At 48.2% G+C, this 23294-nt stretch overlaps 2 protein-coding genes across 7 annotated transcripts; one reads left to right on the top strand and one right to left on the bottom strand.

Annotated features, from left to right (window-relative positions):
• Window positions 1-63: 63 nt before the first annotated feature.
• On the bottom strand, window positions 64-8524 carry COQ9 (coenzyme Q9). The gene is made up of 9 exons (XM_072871910.1): window positions 8412-8524; window positions 7171-7342; window positions 6421-6556; window positions 5920-6062; window positions 5571-5655; window positions 4275-4379; window positions 2187-2342; window positions 1716-1769; window positions 64-191 (listed from the first exon to the last, which is right to left on the bottom strand). The coding sequence occupies exons 1-9, from the start codon at window positions 8473-8475 to the stop codon at window positions 156-158; spliced, it is 951 nt and encodes a 316-aa protein (XP_072728011.1). The 5' UTR covers window positions 8476-8524; the 3' UTR covers window positions 64-155.
• On the top strand, window positions 8414-16806 carry CIAPIN1 (cytokine induced apoptosis inhibitor 1). Of its 6 annotated transcripts, none has more exons than XM_072871912.1 (9): window positions 8414-8562; window positions 11015-11190; window positions 11503-11655; window positions 13032-13108; window positions 13384-13552; window positions 13761-13834; window positions 14165-14280; window positions 14851-14917; window positions 15507-16806. In XM_072871912.1, exons 2-9 carry the CDS (start codon window positions 11034-11036, stop codon window positions 15615-15617), a joined length of 924 nt encoding a protein of 307 aa, XP_072728013.1. In that variant the 5' UTR covers window positions 8414-8562; window positions 11015-11033; the 3' UTR covers window positions 15618-16806. The 6 variants fall into 6 exon arrangements, with proteins under 6 accessions (XP_072728013.1, XP_072728014.1, XP_072728012.1 ...); XM_072871913.1 differs by having other exon boundaries at window positions 8510-8578; XM_072871911.1 differs by having other exon boundaries at window positions 8547-8658.
• The last annotated feature ends 6488 nt before the right edge of the window (window positions 16807-23294 follow it).

Here is a 23294-nt window from a genome sequence, read left to right on the forward strand (position 1 = left end):
CCCGGACCCGCCCGATCCTCCCGGAGGATCCGTCGCCGGTGCGCCCCCAAAAAGAGTCCGTGCTACGTTGCGGTGCGGTTTTATTGGTGCCGGGGAAGGGTCGGGCGCGGTCCGTTCTCGCTACTGCGCTGTCGGCAGCGCCCGCGGCTCCCTCCTCATCGGCGCTGGTTCAGCCCCGCCAGGTTCCTTATCTGTGGGGCAGAGGGAGAAGGGGGTTAAGTACCGCTGCTCCGGGGGGAGAGGCCGCGGTCCCCGAGGCACAACGGCCTTTGCCCAGCCCTGGGGGTTTCAGCGTCGCTGGGCAGCCAGTCTTGCCCCAGAAGAGGCCACGGCAGCAGGGGTGGAGGGGAGGCCTGTGTGCTTAGGAGCTGAGAGGCGGGGGTGAAAGGCACCATTCGTGGTCAGAGGACGGGGTGAGGGCAAAAGGGGTAGAGAAAGATCGCCCTAGATCCAGCCACAGGTGTCCCTCTGACCTGAACCTGCTCTCTAGGTCAGTAGGTTTCAGCTTGGTTTTATTTCTGCGGCTGCACAGACCCCAACTGAATTTAAGCCTTTGAGGCATTCAGCTTGCTTGTCTGTTTTGCAGAGACCTGGAGAGCTCAACACACCTGTACAGCACCCTCAGATGTGGGAGGTCTGGACTGGTTGCCCCTAATAGTTAATGTACTGGGATGATTTTGCCCTAAAACCAGATGGCTGCAACCCACCCCCCTTCAGAAGCAGCCTAGTTCCTCCTGTTCATATGCGCAGTGGATCTGCTGCATGGACAGACTAAACATCCAGTAATAGGAGACATCTCGGACCCAAACTGCAGGGATACAGTCTGCAGGAGAGCATCATGTTGACATACAAGAGCACAGAGCACGAGGATTTCTCTAGTGGAGGATCCTCTTGGCATATGCAGGTGTGAAAGCAGAGAGAGGCTGAGAAATGGTAAAGATATAAAATTATTCCACCATAACTGCAGGGGGAAGGAGGTGGGAGAAATTCTCGAGAACTGCTTCATACAGTAAAAATTATTTCTAATTTATGTTCCAGCCTGTTTGTCTTGTACTGGTAAGCACAAGGAAAATTTATTTCTCATAACAAGGAAATAACTTTGCTGCTAAGTGCAATGGGAGTTGTCCAAAAATAGAATCACAGGGAAGCCCTGAAGCCCTTCAAAAATAATTCCTGCATACACAAAGGATTGTTTCCTATCCCAGAGGAAGTGCAGCTCCCCCTGCATGGACACAAAGCAGTCCAGGATGCTACCAAGAAGTGAATGAATTCTTGGAAGGACACTGCAGTCAACTGAAACAGCTTGAGGAAGTCACCCTGCTGTGGCTCAGGGACAGGTGCCACCTTCTGTGTGTCCACGGGGGCATGGACCTTCCGTCAAGATCTCCAGCGCAGGGACTGGCAGAGGAAGAGATCTTGTGACAAGCGATGCAGAACAGTTGTATTTATTCCGATTGCCTGTCTCTCACCCCTAAAGCTCACCCTGCAGCTTCAGACTTAATTTTTTATGCTCTATTACAAGTTCTTTCACCACAAAACAGTGAACTAACCCCAAACTTCCCAGAAAATCATCCTTATATATAGTTAAGTTATGAAAGACAATTCTTTTTCATGTTGTCCTCTAGATTTGGGAGGAAAAACATGCTGGAATTCTGCATGGAAAGGAACAGAAACAATTCTGCCCTTACAGCCCTGCTGGTTTCAGCATTACTTACAGTAACTGCAGCTCCCATCAGGCCCTGGACAACTGCTTCTCCAGTGGACTGTACCTAGGAGACACAAGGAGAACATGACCTTTTGCTTTCTTCTGCAGTTACACTTGTGGCCACCCAAACACAGAGACGTAATGCCCAACAAACATGTATTTGCTACAGAAAGGTGCTGACAGAAGCCAAGCACTACAGACGAATGATAGCCAGAGATAAGAAACACAGAAGAGATTTCCTGGGAATATATGTCTCCTAACCATCAGGCCAGTCTGACAAAGAGGGTGCCTACATGCCGTTTTACTAGAGCATAGATAAGCATTTATTGATGTTGAACTAACAGCATTTATGCAATCACCCACCAGTACAAGGTGGTCTCTCAGCAGATATGTGGTCTGCATGACCAAAAAGCCAGATCTGTCTGTATATATATTTGGGGAGAAGGGGGATGCTGCATGTATACCTTGCCTGTAACGTTACCTGATTAGCTGTATTGCCCACGTTCATGGCATCAGCTACTCTGTTTTCCAGGAATCGCCAAGTCTCCTCGAAGTCAGGGGATGAATCCTGCATCATCACCAGTTCAGTGGTGTTGTAGATGCCAGTGAGCACAGCTCGACGAGTGTACCAGTTAAACTGCAAGGGCATGAAATGAGAGAGAAAGATGTGGCCTGAATGCAGATCAAGAATGCAGCTCACGAAAGCAGACCGGAGAACGGCAAAGGAAAATTGCATACCGACAGCACATTCCTTCCCCACTTAAAGTAACTCGTCTCTGTGATGCAGTGGGCCACTAGCCAACACTGACATCTGACAGCACAGCTGCTCCTGTGGCACCAGACAGAGGTCACAAGTACGGTGTCTAAAACTGCTGAACAAAATCCTCACCACCTGCTTCTGGTTGCAAGCAGGCACCTGCAGCAGACAGCAAGGAATTATCTCTTGCCCAGCTAGCCTGCGTGCATGGTGCAAGAGTTCATCTTTGCTTTACAGACTGCTAACAGGCAATGCAAAGCTCTGATTCTAGATCTGATTAGATGAGAAACGGCTACATTTAGTACTGAACTTGAGCTGCAGTTCGCACCAGATACGAGCACGAAGAAAGGGAACTAACAGAGGACAGAACTGTGCAAGACAGCACACAGAGATACACCTTTCCCAAATCCTATAATTGAAATACCAGTACTGCCTGCTGAATCACTAAATGCATCAGTACACTGCTGGCAGCAATGCTGTAGGATGCGTTACAATAGCTTACACAATACAAAGATGCACAAATAACTCAAACTCTTCAGTTTTTCCAGTTGCACTTGCACCACTGGCAGACAAAACATATAAACATTTTTAAAAATGAGTCATTTGCTGCTATTACAGTGATTAAACTATTTGGGTACCTGGAAAAAATACTGGTTGTTTCATTCACAATTACAAAGCAACAGAGAAATGAAAACACTGGCCTTGATTTTGGCTCGAAAGCTCTACTGTCTGCCAACTTTGAGGAGGGGAGAAACATGAGGGATGTTGCCACTTGCAGCTGGATCTCTCAGGTGCCTGAGACCAAACTGTTTATGTTGATTCTCCTCCTGCTCAAAAAAAACCCACCTGAAGGGTCTCTGAGGCATGGGCATACTCTACCTAGCTCCTCGCATTGTGAGGAGGGCTCCACTGCAAGTGACCTTAAACCCCTTTACTAGGAAAGAGGGAGGGAGCTCAGCATCACAGCTTCCCGAGAAAACTCTTGTAACCGGTCAGAAGGTGCAAACAAAAGACAAACTTCAGAACCTCTCCTGCTCTGTGTCGGTGAGGAGACTTTAGTGCAGACATTGAATCCAACATGTTGATTTGACTTTCATAACCCGTAAGGGACTTGCAGTTCCTGATGCAATTACAGTCTTTCAGTTCTATTCTGATTTATTCCTTTAATTTTTCTGTCATCTTATTTATTTTTCACTGCAGTAGCTTCTCTTTTATACTCAGATAAAAGAAGCTTATTAAAGTAGTTTGTTAAAATGGTTCATTTAGCTTTTCTCATCTCTCCCTACATCTATATGAATGAAAGTAATTTATTAATAGCTTTAATTAAGGTTATAATTTTATTTTATTTCCTGACAGGAAGATGAAAGCTTTAATAAGCTACTGGTATTTTTAGGTAGGTTCTTCAAAGGTTTTCAAGTCAAATCTGTAAATGCTACTGCTGGTGGAAGAGACAGCTGCTTCGACACAGACGCTGCTCACTCACTGAATACTGGATCAACTACTTAGTCTCAAAATCTCAACAATTTTGTCTGTGTTTTCAAAAAAAAGAGCACTTAAAGTCTAGGAAAGTAGGTCCTTTTAATTTGCACTAATCCCATTGGCACTAATTTGTATATAGTCCCATTGGCTCCTAAGTCTCTTTGGAAACTAGACTATAGTTTATAAGGACCCTTGGGTGCTTCTCAAAATGTCTTCCTCATTCAACAAATGGATCATTTCAAGAGATATGTGGCCTGACACCTACTTCAACCCATCATTTTGCTGAAGTGCCAAGGGGTAGAACGAGCCAGTCTGCAAAGCACAAAGACTTACATCTGTGGACTGGTCTCCAGCATAGTGCCATATATCATCGATCATGCTGGTGAGGAGGTTGAGGCTGGAAGGGATGTTATGCGGGAGCAACAGGATGCTCAGAGCCTACGAAGGAAATACACAGATAAATGGGAGAGTTGAAGAGAGAAGGACATAGCATTAAAGCAGACCAACAATGCTCTGCTCTGTTACCTTTTCCCTGTTGCTGTTGACTTGCCTCCAGCTCCCAGTGACAAGTCCTCCCAGATCTTTTCAGCTAGCATCAGTCTTTCCAAGCGGCAGGATTTGCAGGGAATGTACAGTGTGGCAGCCGCACTCAGGCCTCGGCCTGTACTGGAGCCCAAAGCTCCCCGCTCAGCTCAAATACCACTGTGTTGTCTCTCCCTAGCTGCCTCTCCAGGCACGGAAACACAGCACAGGCTGAGCTGAGTCACACTCGTGCTGTGCCCCTATGGGCAGGGAGTCAAATCTCTCATTTCTTTGAATTTGACTTTGAACTCAAAGCAGCTACCAAGGGCAGAACAGCCAGCCATAATGGCCCTACTGGGACCCTGCAGCCTTTGAACATAATAACACAATGCCAGAGGAGTCACAAACCACCCACATCCTTCACAAGTTATGCTAATCTGGAACAAAAACACGAATCCTTTCTTCTCTCTCTGCAAGGAGCACTGGATTCAGCTGCCCAGAGGCCAGCAGTGATTCTGGACAACAGAGGCTGACTTTGCAGCAGTCTTTGCAGCCCAAGGTTGGGAACTCTTTGCTTGTTACTGAGGCCATAATTCAATTCCCTTCTCACCCTGGGAAGAAAGGTTTGAGACTTAAATCTGAATTTTGAAGCACAGAGCCCTCTCAGTTCACAGATCTATCCTCAGGTTGCCAAGGGTTTGTCATTCGCACACTAGGCAGGCAGTTTCTTGCAACAAAGCGGTAGTTCTGCATTTCCAGGCATCAGATGATACCGGTGCAACCAGAACAATGCTGCAAGGAGCCTGACTTGCAGTGACACTGCAAATAGGACTGAGCAGAGACACAGGTTATACCCTGGGGATCCCAGATGGGTGGAGTGAATGATGGAGAGGTTTGCCTTTCTGGAACTGCAAGAAATAGTTGTTCTAAGGACACCTTTAACTGCCTTCTTCCAAGGGTGCTCTCCTGTTGAAGGGTATGAATCATTTGAAACCAGCAAGGGTTTCACTTACAACCTTGAACTACTCTGGCGGAGAGACTATGTTGAAGGCCACAGAGTGTTTAAAATACACACAAAAAAAGACAATCTTGATATTCATTTTATACCTGGGGCCATTTCTCAATATATGGAATCAGCATCCTCAGTCTGGCTTCCACAGCATCTCTCAGGAATTGATCTGTAGGCTTCTTCCTGGGTGAGGAAAACAAAATATGAAGAACATCCAGTTAAACTCAATTCTGAACTTGAAAGGTCGATCTCTTGCCTGCCTCAGCAATAGATATGCAAAGTATTATGTATCCTTCATGCCTCTGGTCCAGCTCTGTATCTGGGAAGGTGGTTTTATTTGGGTAAATTACTTTTTTTCCTTAGAGCATCTGTGTCCCAGGTGGCCTGTCTGTCTATCCAGTCCCCAAAGCCTGCCAAGGAAAATGTCTTTTCATACCCAATACTCACTCTGCTTCGCCCAGCTGCACTAATTTTTGTTCCTGCTCCAGCAGCTCAGACAGCTTGGTGTTGCACTGAGACACAAAGTGCAGGATCAGTTCACTGCCATCACTGTGAAACATCCCTGCGGCAGCAACAGAGAGACCCAGGGTCTGTAGGGAAGAGGGGAGAAGCACAGACTGGGTCATACACTGCTAAGCAGGATCCAGCTAGAAAATACGTTGTATTTATTTTGTGAACAAAGTTATATGGATTTAAACAAAGCAACGCTGCATTAAAAAGCTCTTCCTGTACATGTTTTTCCCTCTTTAGGATCACTACTCTACATCGTGCCTTAGTTTAACTCTGACAGGGCTATCCTGGAGTAGCTGGGACGCATTCCTGCCTGGTACCATTTGCTGACTAGGGTGGATCACCCAAGAGTATGTGGGGGAAGCATGCAGGCCTGGCTGTCTTTGGACTTCAGCTCCATCCAGTTTTAACTGATTCTTTGCTTCTCTCCCCACATACCTTGGCTCCCTCTGCAATGGCTTCTGCAGTCCAGCCATGTTCAGGCACAAACTCCAGCGCTGCTGTGAGGATTCGATGCTGCAGCTGCTCCTCGCTCTCATAGTCCTCAGACTCCTGGCCACCCTGGCCAGTGTAACTATGAGAAGGTATTGTTAGAGTGAGGGGAATGCCACCATCAAACATCAGCAACCTGGACTCTGCCACTCACTCACTGCCACCACTGCGTGCAGGCACGCTTTGAGATCTGCTTACTTAGTTTAAATCTCACCTCCTCCTGTAAAATCCTTCCCTTTCCAGAAAAAGGATTCTTAACGAACCTTTGCCATGAGAGAAGAAAAGAAAAATAAGGGAGGGCTTAATCTAGGTGTCCACCTGGAGGCCAATCAGCCTCAGATTCCCCCTCCTTTAAAAAAAAGCTGAACTATAAGCTTTTCCAATGGGAGCTTTCTAGTTATAGGCATACGGACAGCATATTGTCCATATTTTGTGTAGATTTACACAAAAATCCAGAAGCGAAGGCTTGCACTTTGCAGACCACAGAGGTGGTCTTGAAAGCAAGTCCCATCCTGTCTCCACGGCAGACAGTGGAATTTGCATTGTCACAGCAAAACAGCTCTTCAGCTGCTGCAGTTTGAGGCTCCACTAACTCTAGATCTCATTGTCTCCAAGTTTCAGATCAGAGTTTCAGGAAAGCAAAGCCTTCTGATCCCACTGTCAGCAGGACAGCACTAGAAGTAGCTAGTGAGTTACCTGGGGCGAGGGCCCTGAGGTTCCTGTTCAGGCTGGTGATCGGTTGGATGGGAATTGAACTGTTGCTGAGAGGAAGATGCCAACGGCTCCTTCTTCTGCTCATTGGAGACTCTCCTCAGCACAGCCGAGGCCTGGAGAGGACGCTGTGGTGGGGAGAGCTGGCACCTGACCACTAAAAGGGAAACCAAGAGGGTCAGATGTCTCCTTCCAACAAGAGGAAGCACAGAAAATTAAGGTGAAGCAGAGAGTTGCGGTAAACACAGCTGAAAAGAACAGAAATTTGTAGAGACAGTCTTTTTTTACACTCCCCAGAAGTGCCCCTCTCAGCCAAGCTCACATTTACTTGATGAAAATAAAGTGAAAATGTTTTGTGAGGAAAAGAACTGTGCAGATGGCATGTACTGCAAATAGAAAGGAGTTTCCCAGTCTTGCACTGGAAACCAGGTACACAAACGTGCACTCAGTCCCCTGTAGCATGCCCTCTCTCCTTTTCAGTCCCTGATGGAAGGAGAGGAGTTAGAGGGAGGCACTGACCCCTGAGCTTGGGGCAAGAGGCAAGTAATACTCCGGAGAGCAAGCAGTCTTAACAGATACAACACGCTGATCACGATGTATATTTCTCAGATGACTGACAGGCAACACAGCTTTCAATTACGGCTACTCTGTGAGAATTTTTAAATTAACTGCAGTTTAATTTTTTTTTAATAAGCTGGGGTTGCATGGCCCACACTTTAAAAAAAGACACCACCAAACGCATCCCCCCCAAACCCAGTCCCCCTCTGGTTCCCTCAGGTGCCGCATGGGGCAGTTTCAGGGCCAGGGAGGTGTGAGGGGTTGGTCGGGCACCAGGCCCGCTGACGGAGTCTCCTCACACCAGGTCCTGCACAGCCTCCTTCACCCAGGCACTGCGCTCCCCAGACACCCTCGTGGGCCATGCTGCGCCCCTCCAGCCTCCCAGCCTGCCCGGAGCCCGCAGCCACCGCCGTCAGGCAGGCCTCGACCCGGCTTCGGGGCCGGGGCCGGGGCCGGGGCCGGGGCCTGGAGCGGTCCCGCAGCCCCGTGCCGCCCCCTAGCGGCAGCCCGCCTCTGCCCTTCACTTCACCTCACCTTCCCCTGCCCCACCCCGCCCACCCCGCCCACGGGCACGGGCACGGGCACGGGCACGGGCACGGGCACGGGCACGGGCACGGGCACGGGCACGGGCACGCACCCCCCCCCAACTGCGTCCCCCGCCCCCTCACCCGCGCGGCCCCGCCACAGCCGCCAACCCGCCCGACGTAGGCTGCCCGCCGCCGCCGCCGCCATCTTAGAAGCGGGCAGAGCGCGATGACGTCTCAGGGGCGGGACGCGGCGGTGACGGCGTCAGACGGAGACGACGAGAACTGAGCCAAGGTAGGCACGTCCGGAGGTGAGCGAGCTCGAGGCTGAGGTGTCTCTCCTCAGTGGCGGGGGGAGGCAGAGGGTGAGGAGCGCCTCCCGCGTTGGCCGGTACTCTGTTTTTTTCCTTTAAAAAGGCTCTCTCGAGGCACCGTCTGAGGCGGGGGGTGGGAATTGCTGTGTGAAATTCCTTCACGTATCTTGTTCTTCGTCCCTGTAAGCCGTTCTTGGCTCTGCGATTTAGAGGTTTATTCTGCCCGTTCTATATGAGGGGATGTATTTAAAGTACTAACCTGCTGTAGGGCCAGTCTAGTTGTTGCCTGCAGCCTTGGATTGCGTCCTGGGCCGCTGGAAGCTGCCTGCTGTGATCACAAGGTACGGAGCGCTCAGAGGGCTCTAGTTTAAAGTTTTGACGTGCTATATGCGGTAGCTTTTTAATCTATTGAAGCTGGAAACCTCCAGTATTGTTTAAAGCTCCTTTCTTGTGCTGTTTTGCGCAGTCCTGTTCCTCAAGGACTGTTAAATGTGTGTGAAATTAAGATAAGGTCGCCTCCCCAGCCCGGTGTCTACTCCCGGACCCAGCCCTTGGGCCTCCTCCCTGGCACGGCACAAAGCAGCCTGATCCCAACCGGTGGGAATCCTCCTTGGTGTGATAGAGGAGAGTGCCTGCTCGCTGTCTTCACCGAGCCCTGGCCAGCCAAGCGCTCAGGTGGTTGAGCAAGCCAGGTCATTGTAGTCTAGAGCTGAAGGTATTTAAAAGGAAGATGGCTGGTACGCCAAAACTTTAATTTTAAATAAATTCCACCTCCTACTGGAAAATATAGAGGGAGGAAAATATGCCTCCCATTGTCCCATCAACAACTTGACTGTGCATGCTTTGATGGTAATTCCTAGCCTTTACACTGACTGAAGGCAGATGTAATGTCATGTTTTTGAGGACTACAGTAGCTTCCTACTTTTTTTAGGTTGCATCTCAAGGGATTGATGCAGGCTGCTGTTGCTGTTGATGTAGTTTGGGCTCTGACTGATCTTGAAAGGTCACAGCCTGCTAATCTGAGAGGAAGATGTGACTTTGGCTCTATTTTTTTTCCACATTAGCCTAACAGCTTATGTATCTTTTGAGGTTTTCAGCCTTCTTCCTCGGAAAGGTCACTTTTTAATGGGGTTAACAAATGTGTTTACTACTGTTGCTATCTGTTGTAGTTGCTTAGCTTGCATGGCATATGCATTCAAGGCCAACTGTGAGGTGCTATAACCTGTAGTGTACTTCCAAGATCTTCCACTCCTTACCTGGTTGGCATTGTGGGCTGCGTTAGCACTAATTCCTACCAGAGTAGCTCAGACAAGGCGCTGAGTTGTCCTGTTCTGAACTTGTTTGTAGTTTCCAGGAGAGAGAGGTCCAGGGCACGTAGAGCCAGAGGAACAGCAGGTCAAAATCCACTCCACACCTGACTGCAGGCCACTGAGTTAAATTTGGTACAGCATATCCGTAAGCTATGTTTTCATGACAACATGGTGGCAATAAGGCATTATCCAGGATGCATAATGTAATGATTTCTGGTAAAGACCCTGCTTACAACAAGCTCTTCCGAAGCAAGTGTGTGGCTTGTAGCTAATTGAAGATACACTGGGCAGCTAGTGTGCTGAGTCACCAGTGCTCTCTGTTCTCTGTGGTCATGTTAAATTAGAAAGAAAATAGGTTTGCGTTAGATGAGTAGAGTGAAAAAGGCTAGGTAATTTGTTTCAGTAGCTGGTGCTGCTATGAGTACAGATGATAATATGATACTATTATGATGCTTCTGTAGTGCAGATTTTCTTCGGACTCTGTCAGGAATGCAATCTTTTATAAAATATTAGTGCAGACAGGTTTCTCAAAGCTGTCACATCACTGCACATTCTGTTCCCTTTCTCCCTCTGTGTAATTGCTTACCCAGCACCACCAATGACAAGAGTTGAAAGAGCCTCAATCTGGAATGCTGGGAATGCTGAAAGTTACCTTCCCTCCCTGCCCCCCCCCCCCCCCCCCCCCACGTACTGTGGAAGCAAACTCCGCTAGGTCATGTCCTTAGTAGGAGAGACAAGGCAGTGTTTAATGTCAAATAGTTGTCATTAGTCTGGAAATCCTGTGTATGTCTTTATTCAAATCTTTAGGGAAAGCAGGTAAGTTTGTTTTGTTTTCTTTTTTTTTTTTCTTAAGCATGGCTTGCAGCCTCCCTGCAAAACTAGTTTCTGAACTGGAGAGAAACTGAATTATACCCTTAAGTGTAGCTATTTCTTAATTTCATGTCAACGCCTAGCTTGTGGGAACTCCGTACAGCCTGTTTCCAGAAAATAATCCCCATTTATTAAAACAAGATGATGCTCTGTGATTAAGTCACAGTCCACAGAGGTTCATGCTGTGCTAGGCACTTACCCTTCTTCTCTGTCTCCCCCCTCCTCAACCCATTCCTCTCTCTGCTGCTCTCAGGTTTGCTGCTGCTGCTGAAATGGGGGAGTATGGAGTCACGCCAGGCCAGCGTGTGGCCATTGTCTGGGACAGCTCCTCACCGGTTGAAGCTCTGAAGGATTTGGTGGATAGAATTCAGGCGCTGGTGGGAGCTGGTAATTGTGTCTCTGTGGAAAACATTAACCAACTGTCTCACTGTAAGAATGAGCTTAATTTTTCACTGTTTTGTTTAAAGGGAGAGGGTGCTTCTGTTGTGTGAGCTGACATCTTCCTTGGTTTGTAAGTCGGCATTCAGAACAACAATAGCACCTACTGCTAACTCTTACCACTGGTAGTAGAGCAAAGAAAATTATATACTCTGGTCGTGTTTCCTATGACTGGTGTCTTTAATCAGTTATTGCTGTTGTACACAAGCATGAGAGATGAGGAGGGAGGTGGAACTGATGTATTAAGCAAAGCTGTGTGTGTATATATGTGTAAAATTGTACCATCTTCCTCTTTCTTTTCAGCGGCTCACAGGGAGTCCAGTTTTGATGTAATTCTCTCTGGTGTGGTACCAGGCAGTACAGCACAGCACAGTGCGGAGGTACTGGCAGAAATAGCTCGGATACTTAAGCCAGGGGCCCGTGTCCTCCTGAAAGAACCAGTGGTTACAGAATCAGGTGAGAGAATCTGCATCAGCCTTGCTTTCATGGCAACGTAGCAATTCTTGTGAGGATTAGGCTGAAATGGAAAAGACAGGAACCCTGACTGACATTCAGAGATTTTCATTCTCCTGACACAGTAACCTCAATAGCAAGGTTTTTATCCTGTGTTTCAGCTGGTAGCCATCAGAGATGTTTGCAATCACTCTCCTATCAAAAGTGCTGGATAGGCTTGTTCCTAAACTACGTTGAAAAGCTCAGTGGACACTGCTCTTCTAGGGCATGTAATGTTAAATAGTTGCAGATGTTGTGTTTCTGAGGAGCTTCTGAAGTGATTTTAAAAACAGGTGACAAATGCCAAGAGAAGCTGTCCCAGAAGCCAGCTGAGAAACAGTTATCCAGAAAAGGTAGAAGTGTTTGGACTAAGTTTTAAGAGTAAAGCCAGAGCACCTGCCATGGTACAGCTGGCAGAACACACAAGGAGGTGAACACAAGATTATTTCTCTGTCTTATACTTGACCTACATTCAAACCTTGCTGGCATAGGGAGCTGGTTCAGGATGGAATTGTGAAATAATACACCATCTGATAAGAACAGAAGTATCTATGCTGATGGTGTTTCTGTTGGCACAATCTACAGTGCTGAAAATGGTGATGTAAGTGACAGCAGAAATGCCTTCTTCACGTTCGGAAGATTTGCCAATGCTTTGAAGCTGGCAGTGGCTCTGTGGTGCAGGAGGGAACACTTCTGAGACAGAAGAAAGAACATGTAAAGTCCGGAGTAGATGAGGGTTTTGTTTTTTTTTTCCAAAGTCACATCTGACAGGCTGGAATTCGGTGGACTTGGAATAAAGTTCAAGTGGGACTAGTGAGAGAGCGTGAGTGGATTCTGTTCAGCACAATCCTGTGCCCAAGTGAAGAAGCCTGTAATGAGTTTTTGATTAAACAGTGATTGTAATAGCTTTTGCCTACGAGAACAAGGCTCTTGATTGTTATGTTTCTGAATGTAATTTTCATTTAGGAGTCCATGTTTTGAAAACTTCATGAGTTGTTCACTTTCATATGTGAAAATGTTTTGGGGGATTTTGTTGTTTGGGTTTTGGGGTGGTTTTTTTTTCCCTTTTTTTGGTGGGTGTAATTTGGGTTGAGGAAGATTTTGGCATATATAGAAAAGATCTGGAACTAGAACAGTTTTGTGACCCCAGACTGTTATTTTAATGAACAAGCTGCTTATACTCTTTCTGGTTTGTTCCTGCTGTCAACTAGAAAGGGCCTAATTTTAAAGCAGAGCTTTGGCTTGAGTACTTCCTTCTAAAGCTCTTGCTCTTCCAGGTTTCTCAGTGACCTCTCTTCTTGCTCTTCCCTCCTCCTACTTCCTGCTTTTGTGTCTTCCAGGAAAGAACAGCACAATCAAGACAGCAGTGAAACTCCTGACAGCTCTGACTCTCTCTGGGTTGGTGGAAGTGAAGGAGGTATGTATGTACTAACCGCTTCCAGAAACTCCCTCGTGCAGTTACCTTGAAATGTAGATGGCGATTCCTGGGGACTTGCTGGGTGACAAGGTGTTTAGCTACTCTGGTTTACTGTAAATGTGCATGGACACTGCCTGCCACAAACTGTAGTTACTGCAAAGGTAGTGTTTTTCTGTAGGATTGAAAATACTGATTGTCTGTGTTCACTGGAAAGCTGGACTGGGTGCTGAAATAAGGGGCTCTGCATGAGGTTAACCTAATATCTTACATTGCAGCTGCAAAAGGAAGCATTGACCCCAGAGGAGGCCCAGTCTGTCCGAGAGCATTTGGGTTACCAAGGCAATGACCTTCTCATTGTTCAGATGGAAGGCAGGAAGCCCAGTTTCGAAGTGGGATCCTCAAGTCAGCTCAAACTTTCCTTTGCCAAGAAACCCGGTCCTTCAGGTAAGGAGTGGTGTGTGCTAAATGTCTGGATTCCCTGCCTCTTGGGTGACAAGCATCCCTTCGAATAGGGCAACAGCTCCGGGGTAGGGAGTACTACAGTAAAAACCTGTGAAGTGGGGCTTTCCAAAGCTGTTTGAACTCTGTTTGTTGGGAGTAGATGGGGCAAAGGCTGGAGTAACTACTATTTCTTCCTTTGTTCTGGCTCCAGGAAAACCCTCTGTGGACCCAGCCACTGCCAAGCTGTGGACACTCTCTGCCAATGATATGAATGATGAAGAGATGGTATCTGGTCTTGTTTGTGGGGCTTTGCTGTTGTTCCTTCTCTCTCCTCTTCTTTCCTATTGTAAATAGTTTCAGTCATGCCTCTTGGGAAGCTTTACAACTTAAGAGGTAGAAAAGTATCCCCAGGGCAAAATATCTCATCTGCTATGTGAGGTCTTGAGAGCCCAGAGGTGTGGTGAGGGTGGAGAGGAGACATGGATTAGAGGGCCTAGCTGCAGCACTTTAATGCTAGTGCTACAGATAGCACCATTTATTTGAACAAACACAGCAATGTCATTCCCTACTGACAAATCAGTTTCCTGCATCTTATTTTCCATGGTATGTTTTCAGGATCTTTTGGACTCTGATGAGCTGTTGGATTCAGAGGATTTGAGAAAGCCAGATCCATCATTCCTCAGAGCTCCATCCTGCAAAGAAATGGGCAAAAAGAAAGCCTGCAAGAACTGGTCAGTGCTGGGGTTAGCATGTCGGTGAACCTTTTAACTGTAACTTTAAACCCTTAGAGTTGGATGGATTTTAAAAAGATTGTAGACACTTTGCTGTTCTTCAGAGCATAGTTCTCTTGGTTCATGTCCTTTCTTATCTTAACTATTTGAGTGTAAATCCAAATACAATGAGAATTGACTAGGCACACCAAAACTGCTACAAATTACCACAATACAATAAAACCACACAAACCACAAAACTGTTGATACAATCAACAGTCTTCTTGAAGGTGGCTACAGTTTGTCCAGCCTTGGCTAAAACCCTGGTTTCTCAGATTTCAAGGAGAAATAGCACACATAGCAAGTGATGTAGCGTCATTTCCCACTCAGTTTAAACTTGAGGAGTGTGTTTCAACACTTGTTACACAAACCATGGTATTGAAGAAAAAAGTTAAGAGTGTGAGAGTCCCAGAGTCAGCTGTGTTGTGTGACAGAGCGAGGGCTGTTGTGTGTGAGTAGGGCTGGAACAAGTGTTGGTGACTCACAACCTTTAAGCAGAAGGATGCAGGTGACTTCTTTATTTTTCTACAGCACATGTGGTCTGGCTGAAGAGCTGGAACAGGAGAAGACCTCACAGCCCAAATCTGCCTGTGGAAATGTAAATAGCTATTTTTGTTTCTATACTGTGGTTTGCAATACATTATTTGTATCTAAGAACTGTGTTCTCTCGTGAATGCTCCCTGACTTACTGCTTCCAAACAGTGCTTGTGCAGCTTCTGCAGAGCTTCATCCTGTTGCCCTGTGCCCACATGCTCCGTACCAGTGCGTGCTGTCTATTCCAGCGCAAGTAGGAGTATCTGCCGCCCCTGTAGGAGTCAGAGTGAACAGCAAACCCTTACCTCCCTGCTTATGTGCTAACTAGTGATCTGCTCACGGAAGATCACCTTGTGTGGAAGCACAGGGGGACCTGGTTGTGGTTAGGGGGCTACCCAAGCCCAGCATGCAGCCATGCCCAAGCACACTGGCTGAGCTGGAAACTCATTTCTTCCATGTGAGCACAGTGCCCTGCACACCTCTACTAACCACGCTAACGAGACATGTGTTGAGAGGGGGTAGAAGGGAAGCGGTTTCTGTGCTGATACATGCTGAGGAGCATGTAATCTCTTAAGCTGGAAAAAATGTGTCACAGGGGGAGAGAACTGAAAGTTGCCCCTGATTACAGAAGGTGCTTTTCTTTCTCTTGCCAGTGCTACCTGGGGGATGCGTTCCGGTGTGCTAGCTGCCCTTACCTGGGGATGCCTGCCTTCAAGCCCGGGGAGAAGATTCTCCTGAAAGAGAACCAGCTGCATGATGCCTAACAAAGACATCTCTGGATATCCTGCGAAGGACTCCTCTGCTTTTCCATCAGTATGAGGTTCTTCCTGCAGTCTTCCTCAGCCTCTCAAACTCATGCTCTCCAGCCAGTGCTCCTTGTGGGGAGGGACACTGTGGGCACTGACACTGCTGTGAGCTCATCACTTGTAATCAACCTTGGGCTACCTGATAATCTTTGGTGACAAGTGGTCTTGTGTATTAGACTTGATGTTATGCCTTGTTTTAGCTGGCTTGACTTGATACTAGGATGCTGGCCATCACAGCATGTCCCACCAGGAGAGGGAAGTAGAATCAAGTGTCAGGTTGACCTCACGTGCTTGTGGCAGGACCTGTACTTCCCCATGTCCATGTCGTACAGCTCTAATTTGCCCTGATTTTCCCTGATGAATCAGCAGCTCTGGCTGAGTTCTCAAGGTGACACTGGGCTCCTGCTGTCTCTGAAATTTGAACCTGCAGTTCCTTATCACGTGAAGGTGGCTCAGCAGCTCCTGTTGCAAGTCAGGAGCAGTGAGTACACTTAGCAGTATGTACTCTTAGCAGCATACGTGAACTCCGTGGTAGTGGAACTGGCAGGCATGATGAATTTCCAAGTGTTTTGGGAACCTGCTGATGATATCCCTGACCTATTTTCATCAAAATGACAAAGATTCAGTCCCACTGAGAAAAATTCTGCCCTTAAGGCAGGGAGCAAATTAAACAAGATCTGTCTTGTCCTTCCACACCTTTCTGTCCATTATGAACTGATAACACAAGGGGAATCTGAGACCGTTGCCTCTCTTGGTGGTTACCAAGTGAGTTACCTGCAGTGTCCAATAAGTAAGAACATAACAATAACTTAATTTCTAGATGATTTGTGGTCACCGTCTGCTTCCGCTCCACGAGATACTGACTACTCTTTGTTTATTTGCGTAATTACTGCTAGTGAAGCATCCGCACAGATGCGGGATGAGGGAGCTGTTCATGTTCTGTGCCAGGGTTGCTTCTCACCTACGGAGGGAGAGGAGGAAAACCCAAAGCCAGTGCCTCAATGGGGATTGCTTTGTTTAGAGCTCTTGCTCTACAGGATGTGACTGCTTGTTGTTGTGCTACCCGAGTTACACAGTAAACTCACGGAGAGAGCTGGGATGAAAGGCTGTTCTGTTCTTGAAATAAAGTGACCAATAGTAAAACGTTTGTTTTAAGACTGGTATTAGTGCCGTTCTAAGCATGTCGCTCCTTTTACTCAGCCTCTCAGTGATTTCTGGAACCATTTAAATGTTGGGTTGCATCTTGGAGTCCTTCATAAATTGTTCCACTGAAAACATGACTCGAATACGTGATGCCCACTGGAAAGGACAGAATCAAGCTGCCTAGATTAACTCTTTTTATTCAGTCTAGATTTCAGAAAGAGGCTTTCTCCTGGTTGACCAAGGCAGCTTGCAGGGAGAGAAGGGAGGGAGTCCTTGAGGTGTCCAAAGCACCCTCTGTGGATCAAGGGGCAGGTGCTGTGGTGTGAGCTGTGTAGTACTCAGTACTTACCTGGTAGCCAGAGGGGAATATGAGGGACTGGCGGCAACAGAGACCTCCAAGAGCTTGTATGTAGAGGGACAGCTGCCCTCCAGCAAGGCTTTCGCAGACCCCTTCCTCAAGCTCCTCCTCTGATCTGATACAGAGTCCCTGCCTCCATCATCAGCAAGAACAACTCCCAAGGAGACACAAATCTTGTGATAAACCTCCTGTCCAACAAACCTGTTAGCACTCCCATCTTGTGATCTAAAGAAATGGGTAAAAGCCTCTGCACATCTATGACCTTTTGGGGTTTTATTGCCTTTTTTTCAGCCTAACTGGTAGCGGAAGATCAGATCTCTGCATGTCTCCATGTGAAAAGTCCCTAATAAAGGCAGCCCTTAACCTGAACTCTGCTTTCCTTTCAGGAGTAAATAAGAGAAGAGAGGGAGGAGGTAGCAGCAGAAGCTTTTGTTTTACAGTGATTCACTGAACTGGCATTTAAACAAGCTGGAAACACTTTCAAATACTGCTGAGTTCAGTTAATGATGGTTAAGGCTGTATAATCTCATTCTCTTTAAATAGTGTTACTCACTCTTGCTGTGAGAGGCCCTCAAAGGGTGACAGTTTTGGCAGTGGAGCATCAGCTGGGTGGGAATATGCTCCTAACAGACTGCTTGTGAGGAGTATTTATCCTTTTAGCCCCCTTTCCTTGTCTGCTACAGCCTCCAGCCACCCTGCCTGCCTCCTCCTCCTCCTTCCACCCCCAGTCCTTATGTCTGGCCATCCACCCTGCACCTGGGAGGGCTGCACTTGTCCCTAGGAGATGAGCAAGCTGAGGCTGTGCCTAGAATAGAGTAGAATATTTCAGTTGGAAGGGACCTACAGTGATCATCTGGTCCAACTGCCTGACCAACTCAGGCTGACCAAAAGTTAAAGCATGTTATTAAAGGCATTGTCCAAGTGCCTCTTTAACACTGACAGGCTTGGGGCATCGATCCACCTCTCCAGGAAGCCTGTTCCAGTGTTTGACCACCCTCTCAGTAAAGAAATGCTTCCTGAAGTCCAGTCTAAACCTCCCCTGGTGCAGCTTTGAACCATTCCTGTGCGTCCTATCACTGGATCCCAGGGAGAAGAGATCAGCACCTCCCTTCCTTGCAGCTGGGATGGTGGGAACAGGGCTAAAAGGACAAACTGAAGGAGGATCAACTGAACTCATCAGATGTGGTTCAGGTCCTCATGTGCTGTTGAGCCAGTTCTGTGACAAGGCAATTCTACAGGAGTCTCCAGCAGACATTTTAAACATGCCCTGCAGCAGAGTTAAGTCACTGTAACTTCAGCCATTTTCAGTAAAGCTTCTCTGATTTTTCTCCCAGTAGCTGACCTGTTCCTGTGTTCCTCTGAACTCCTTGTTCTAGGCAGCTGAAGCCACCCTCTCTCCAAGTGACCTGGGTTGGACACACAGCGCCAGGTATGGCCCATGGGGAGTTCAGGACTGACCTGCATGCTCGCATCTCAAACAAGGCTGCTGAGAGCAGAAAGGACTAAAAATCACACTGCTCTGTGGCAGAGTGAGCTGTGCAGCCATGTGTGCGCTGGAACGGGGCCTCTGAGTGCCTGCTGCCTTAGGCCAGACCCGAGACCTTACTGGATCTGGCCATTGCTTCTCTTCCATCGTTCTAGTTGTGGACTTGCTCCTATGTCTCCTGCCACGCACTTTTTCTTGTGAGATCTTTTACTCTTTGTGTGATGGTTTTGAAGCATAGTTGAGGTGGTTTTATTTCTTTTGGGGGATCGAATAATCCATCGCCCTCTGAAAGCATCCCCTCTGCACCACTGCCTCAGGGAGTGTTTTACGGCACTGCAAGCAAACAGGGCGTGCAAGGGCTGGGCACTGCAAAGACGAGCATCTGCTCATCCCCTTCTTGGTGCCTGTAAGTCACATCCATCTTCCCTCAGTGGCTCATTGGCAGCCTCACCCTCCCCCTTGTTCCTCCCCCAAGCCAGGGGCTGGGGCAGCCTGGGGAATCCCACCCACATCAGGACAGGATTTGGGGCTGCGACATCTAGACAAGAGGGGCCAAGAGCATGGGATTCGGTCCAGGACTGTCACCATAGGAATTCCCTCACCTCACCTCTTCCTGTTTCCACTTGTGCAGCACAAAGAAGACACGTGGTTTTTTTTCCAGCTGCAGAAGCACAGAAAGCTATCCAACATGATGAATGCGGGTCCTGAGTGCAACTGGGTCATAAGCGGGAGGAGTTACAGGGCACCGGGAGAGGTCTTGGTACAAGGGGGTGGATGTGCCTCTCCTACCCAGTTTGCTCTGGATAGGCTGTTTCCAGCCATGTCCAAAGCTTTTTTTGCCAGCTTTTCTGCTCCACTGCCTCCCTCCAGCAGCTGTGCCTGCTCAGGATTGCCTGGTCGTGATCCTGCCAGCTCTGCAGACCCCAGCAAATCCCTTCACTGTCAGCTTCTCCTCCCAGTACCACTGGAACCAGTCCTGGTGAGCTTTGTCATGGGGACTTAGAAATAGTCTAATTTACAAAAAGGGGGGATTGAAATAATCAGGGAGGCTCCTCCAATCCTCCCCAGCAATAAAACTGAAAGAGTAAATTGCCCCAGTTTTCCAGGGGGCTGCGCGCAGCCCTTTGTGCTGCAGGCCAAGTGCCAGGCCAAGCACTGCGTCACGGAGCTGACCATCCATTCCTCTTGTTCCTCTTGACAGACGAGATCAGCAGAATTTTTCGCCCTTCTCCTCCTGCCTTTCTTAGCGTCCTTTGAATGTCCCTTTTTACCCTGGAGCCTGTTCAGGAGATGCTTTATGGAGCTGTTAATGGAGAAACACCCCAATGCATCTACCTCTGCCTCCATGCTTGTGTCCTGGGATGCCCCTTTGCATGGCTTTGACCTGGGGAGGCATGAAGAACTGTGGAGTTCAGCACTGGCTCTGCATGCATGCCTGCCTTCCTCCCCTTGAATTAGAGCAGCTGGGAAAAGCATGGCTGCATTGGTGGCCTTCAGAGGCCCATTGGTGCAAAGACCAGGAAGCTTTTCTCTGCATCTTTGCAGCTTGCTTTACATGCGCTATTTTGCTCTTAAATAAATGCGATGCCTGCTAGTAACCTTCCTTGCTTGAGAAATTGGGTCTGCTGGATGAGAAGGAGATGCTCTGCAAGACGGGGAGGGATGTTTGCCCTCTGCAGGGCAGGAAATAAACCTCTCCTTGTGCCTGGCCCAGACATCTCTGAGAGCTTCAAAGGTATTAAAGTCTAGTGAACTTGCCAGCAGAAATACAATTAATGACCCAACGAATTAACTGCTCTTTTTCCTCATCCTGAGCCGTTTTCCTCCCCCAGGTCTTCCCCTTTTTCTGACTCTTCTGGTCTCTCCTGTCCTTCTCTTTCTCTGCTCCACTTCCTTCCACCTCTTTCTTTCTGTTCTTCTTTCTCTAATTCTCTTCTGCTTTCTCTCTTCTCTTTGCTGGCCTCTCTCCTTCTCTCTTTCACACCATCAAAGTATACTACAGCCCTCCCCACTGCCACCCTCACCCATCCCCATCCTTTTTCCGTTCCTCCTCTTCTGCTCCTTGGCTTGTTTTTTCTTTTTCCCTTTGCTCTTTCTGGGTTTTCTCACTGTGACCCGGGTCACATACCTGTTCTTTCCCATGTGGATTCCTGCTGCTCTTCCACTGGGCAGGGAGTGTGGTGGAGGCCAAGCCTCTCCTGTGTGCTGCAGCATGGCTGCAGCTTTGCTCAAGACCTTGTGTTCTGCTGAGCCCTTTCTGTGGGAGGTTCAGCTGAGGACCATGTAGGAACCAGGCTGGCAGTGACTGCGGTACTGAGGACTTGTCCACCAGTGCCCAAAAGCACCATCACAGTGAGCATGAAGCTTGGGGACTGCATCAGGCAGCAGCTCCTGGGGAGCTGCAGAGACCTCCCGGCTGCACCCCCTGGTACCCTTCTTCTCCAGAGGTTGAGTGGCTCCTCTGCACTCTCCCAGGTGCCTGCTGCTATGATTCTGCGCTTAAAAAAACCAAAACACCAAAGTGGGAGAAGCAGCACTTTTACTTCTGTTTCCCTGCCTGACTCAGGCTTCCTCTGTGCGGCAAGCAGAGCTTGCAGGGCAGCAAGGGCACCCTCCGTGCACCTGGCATGGAAACCCATCATGAACGTCTTGCCCACCTGCCTTGAGCACACACGGGGACAACGAGGACCTCCATCTGTACGCATGTATGCTTTTGGGGCAAGGAGGGCATTGCATTTATTATCACTTTATCTTCACACACTTGCTTAACTGCTTGTGATAGCATCTTTCTGAGAACTGAAATTCGGAGGCTCAGCTCTGGACATAGTCACTTCACCTTTTTAAAAATAGCCAATGGACAAAGACACTGCCCCCACCCTTCCTGTCTGCACTTGCAAAAGACCCCGACATCTTGAGAGATTGTTTCAGCTAGCTCCTTAAGCAGCTCTGGCTGTGTTTCTTCACCTCTTGCTCCCTTGTGTAACTGCTCCAAGGCTATTTCATGGCTTCTTTCCTGGTTCCTCGTTAAAAACACTATCCCAGATTTGATCCCCACTAACCTTGGGCGTAAGGGAGGATGCAAAAGCAGGACTACAAACGTCCCAGCTTTCTCTACCTCGTCAGTTAATGACTCTTTCTTGGTGAAGCAATGGGCCAAACTTTTCCTTTTCCTTCCTCTTTTTTTTAAGGCAGTTAAGCAAATGCAGAGCCTTTTGCAGCCCTTGTTAGTCTTAACTCATTTTGTACCTTAGCTTTTTAGCAAAATTGCAGATTTTTGTCATTCTGCTCATGTCCTTTGTGTTTTTCCTTTCCTCATGGCCTTCTTTTTTGACCAGTGGGATGCTGAAGAACTTCTCTGCAGCTGTATTTGCCTCCTCTGAAGCTTCCCCTCTTGCCTCTGCAAAGGATAACCGGCTGCCAAGGCTTTTAATACAAGTCTCAGGTGTCCTGCTCAGCTCTTCTTGGAGACACAAGCAGTCCCTCTTTGTTGAAGTTAGCTTTTTTAAAACTCTTTTCTCCTTAAAATAACAACATCGGTCATTTCATGCTGTAGGGACATGAGAAGGGCTGTGTTGGGCCAGCCCAAGGGCTACCCAGCCTGGCTATATAGAATCATAGAATCATTTAGGTTGGAAAAGACCTTTAAGATCATCGAGTCCAACTGTAAACCTAACACTACCAAGACCACCACTACACCATGTCCCTAAGCACCTCATCCAAACATCTTTTAAATACCTCCAGGGATGGTGACTCAACCACTTCTCTGGGCAGCCTGTCCCAGTGCTTGACAACCCTTTTGGTGAAGAAATTTTTCCTAATATCCAATCTAAACCTCCCCTGGCACAACTTGAGGTCATTTCCTCTTGTCCTATCGCTTGTTAGTTAGGAGAAGAGACTGACACCCACCTCACTACAACCTCCTTTCAGGTAGTTGTAGAGAGCAATAAGGTCTCCACTCAGCCTCCTTTTCTCCAGACTGAACAACCCCAGTTCCCTCAGCCGCTCCTTGTAAGACTTGTTCTCCAGACACTTCACCAGCTTCACTGCTCTTTGGATGTGCTCCAGCACCTCAATGTCTTTCTTGTAGTGAGGGGCCCAAAACTGAACACAGTATTCGAGGTGCGGCCTCACCAGTGCTGAGTACAGGGGCATGATCACTTCCCTACTCCTGCTGGCCACACTATTTCTGATACAAGCCAGGATGCCATTGGCCTTCTTGGCCACCTGGGCACACTGCTGGCTCATATTCAGCCGGCTGTTGACCAAAAGGTGGCCAGCAGACGCCCAGCTGATCCCTTGTTGGACTTCTGCCCCACCCCAGCCTCCTTGGCTGCCTCAGCGCCTCATCAGGAGGGTGCGGGATGGCTGCCCTCGTGTCCCACCTGAGTGCAAGCAATGGGGCTCCTTGCCATAGGGATGGGATGGGAGCCATGGCTGAGTGGTGTCTGCTCTAAGCCAAATCCCATGGACCCCATGGCATGTAGGTTGGAAACAGCCCCCAGGGAGCGATGGGCAGTGAGATGTTCTGGAGATCCTCCATCTTGCTTCCTTTCTGCAGCCAGGAGGAGAGCTGGCACATCTCCTTCAAACCCCAGTTCCTCCTCCAGCTCCTTCAGGAGCTGCTGCTCAGGTTTTGGCTGCATTTCGT

This window comes from Ciconia boyciana, chromosome 9 (genome assembly GCF_034638445.1).
Source record: "Ciconia boyciana chromosome 9, ASM3463844v1, whole genome shotgun sequence".
NCBI classification, from domain to species: domain Eukaryota; kingdom Metazoa; phylum Chordata; class Aves; order Ciconiiformes; family Ciconiidae; genus Ciconia; species Ciconia boyciana.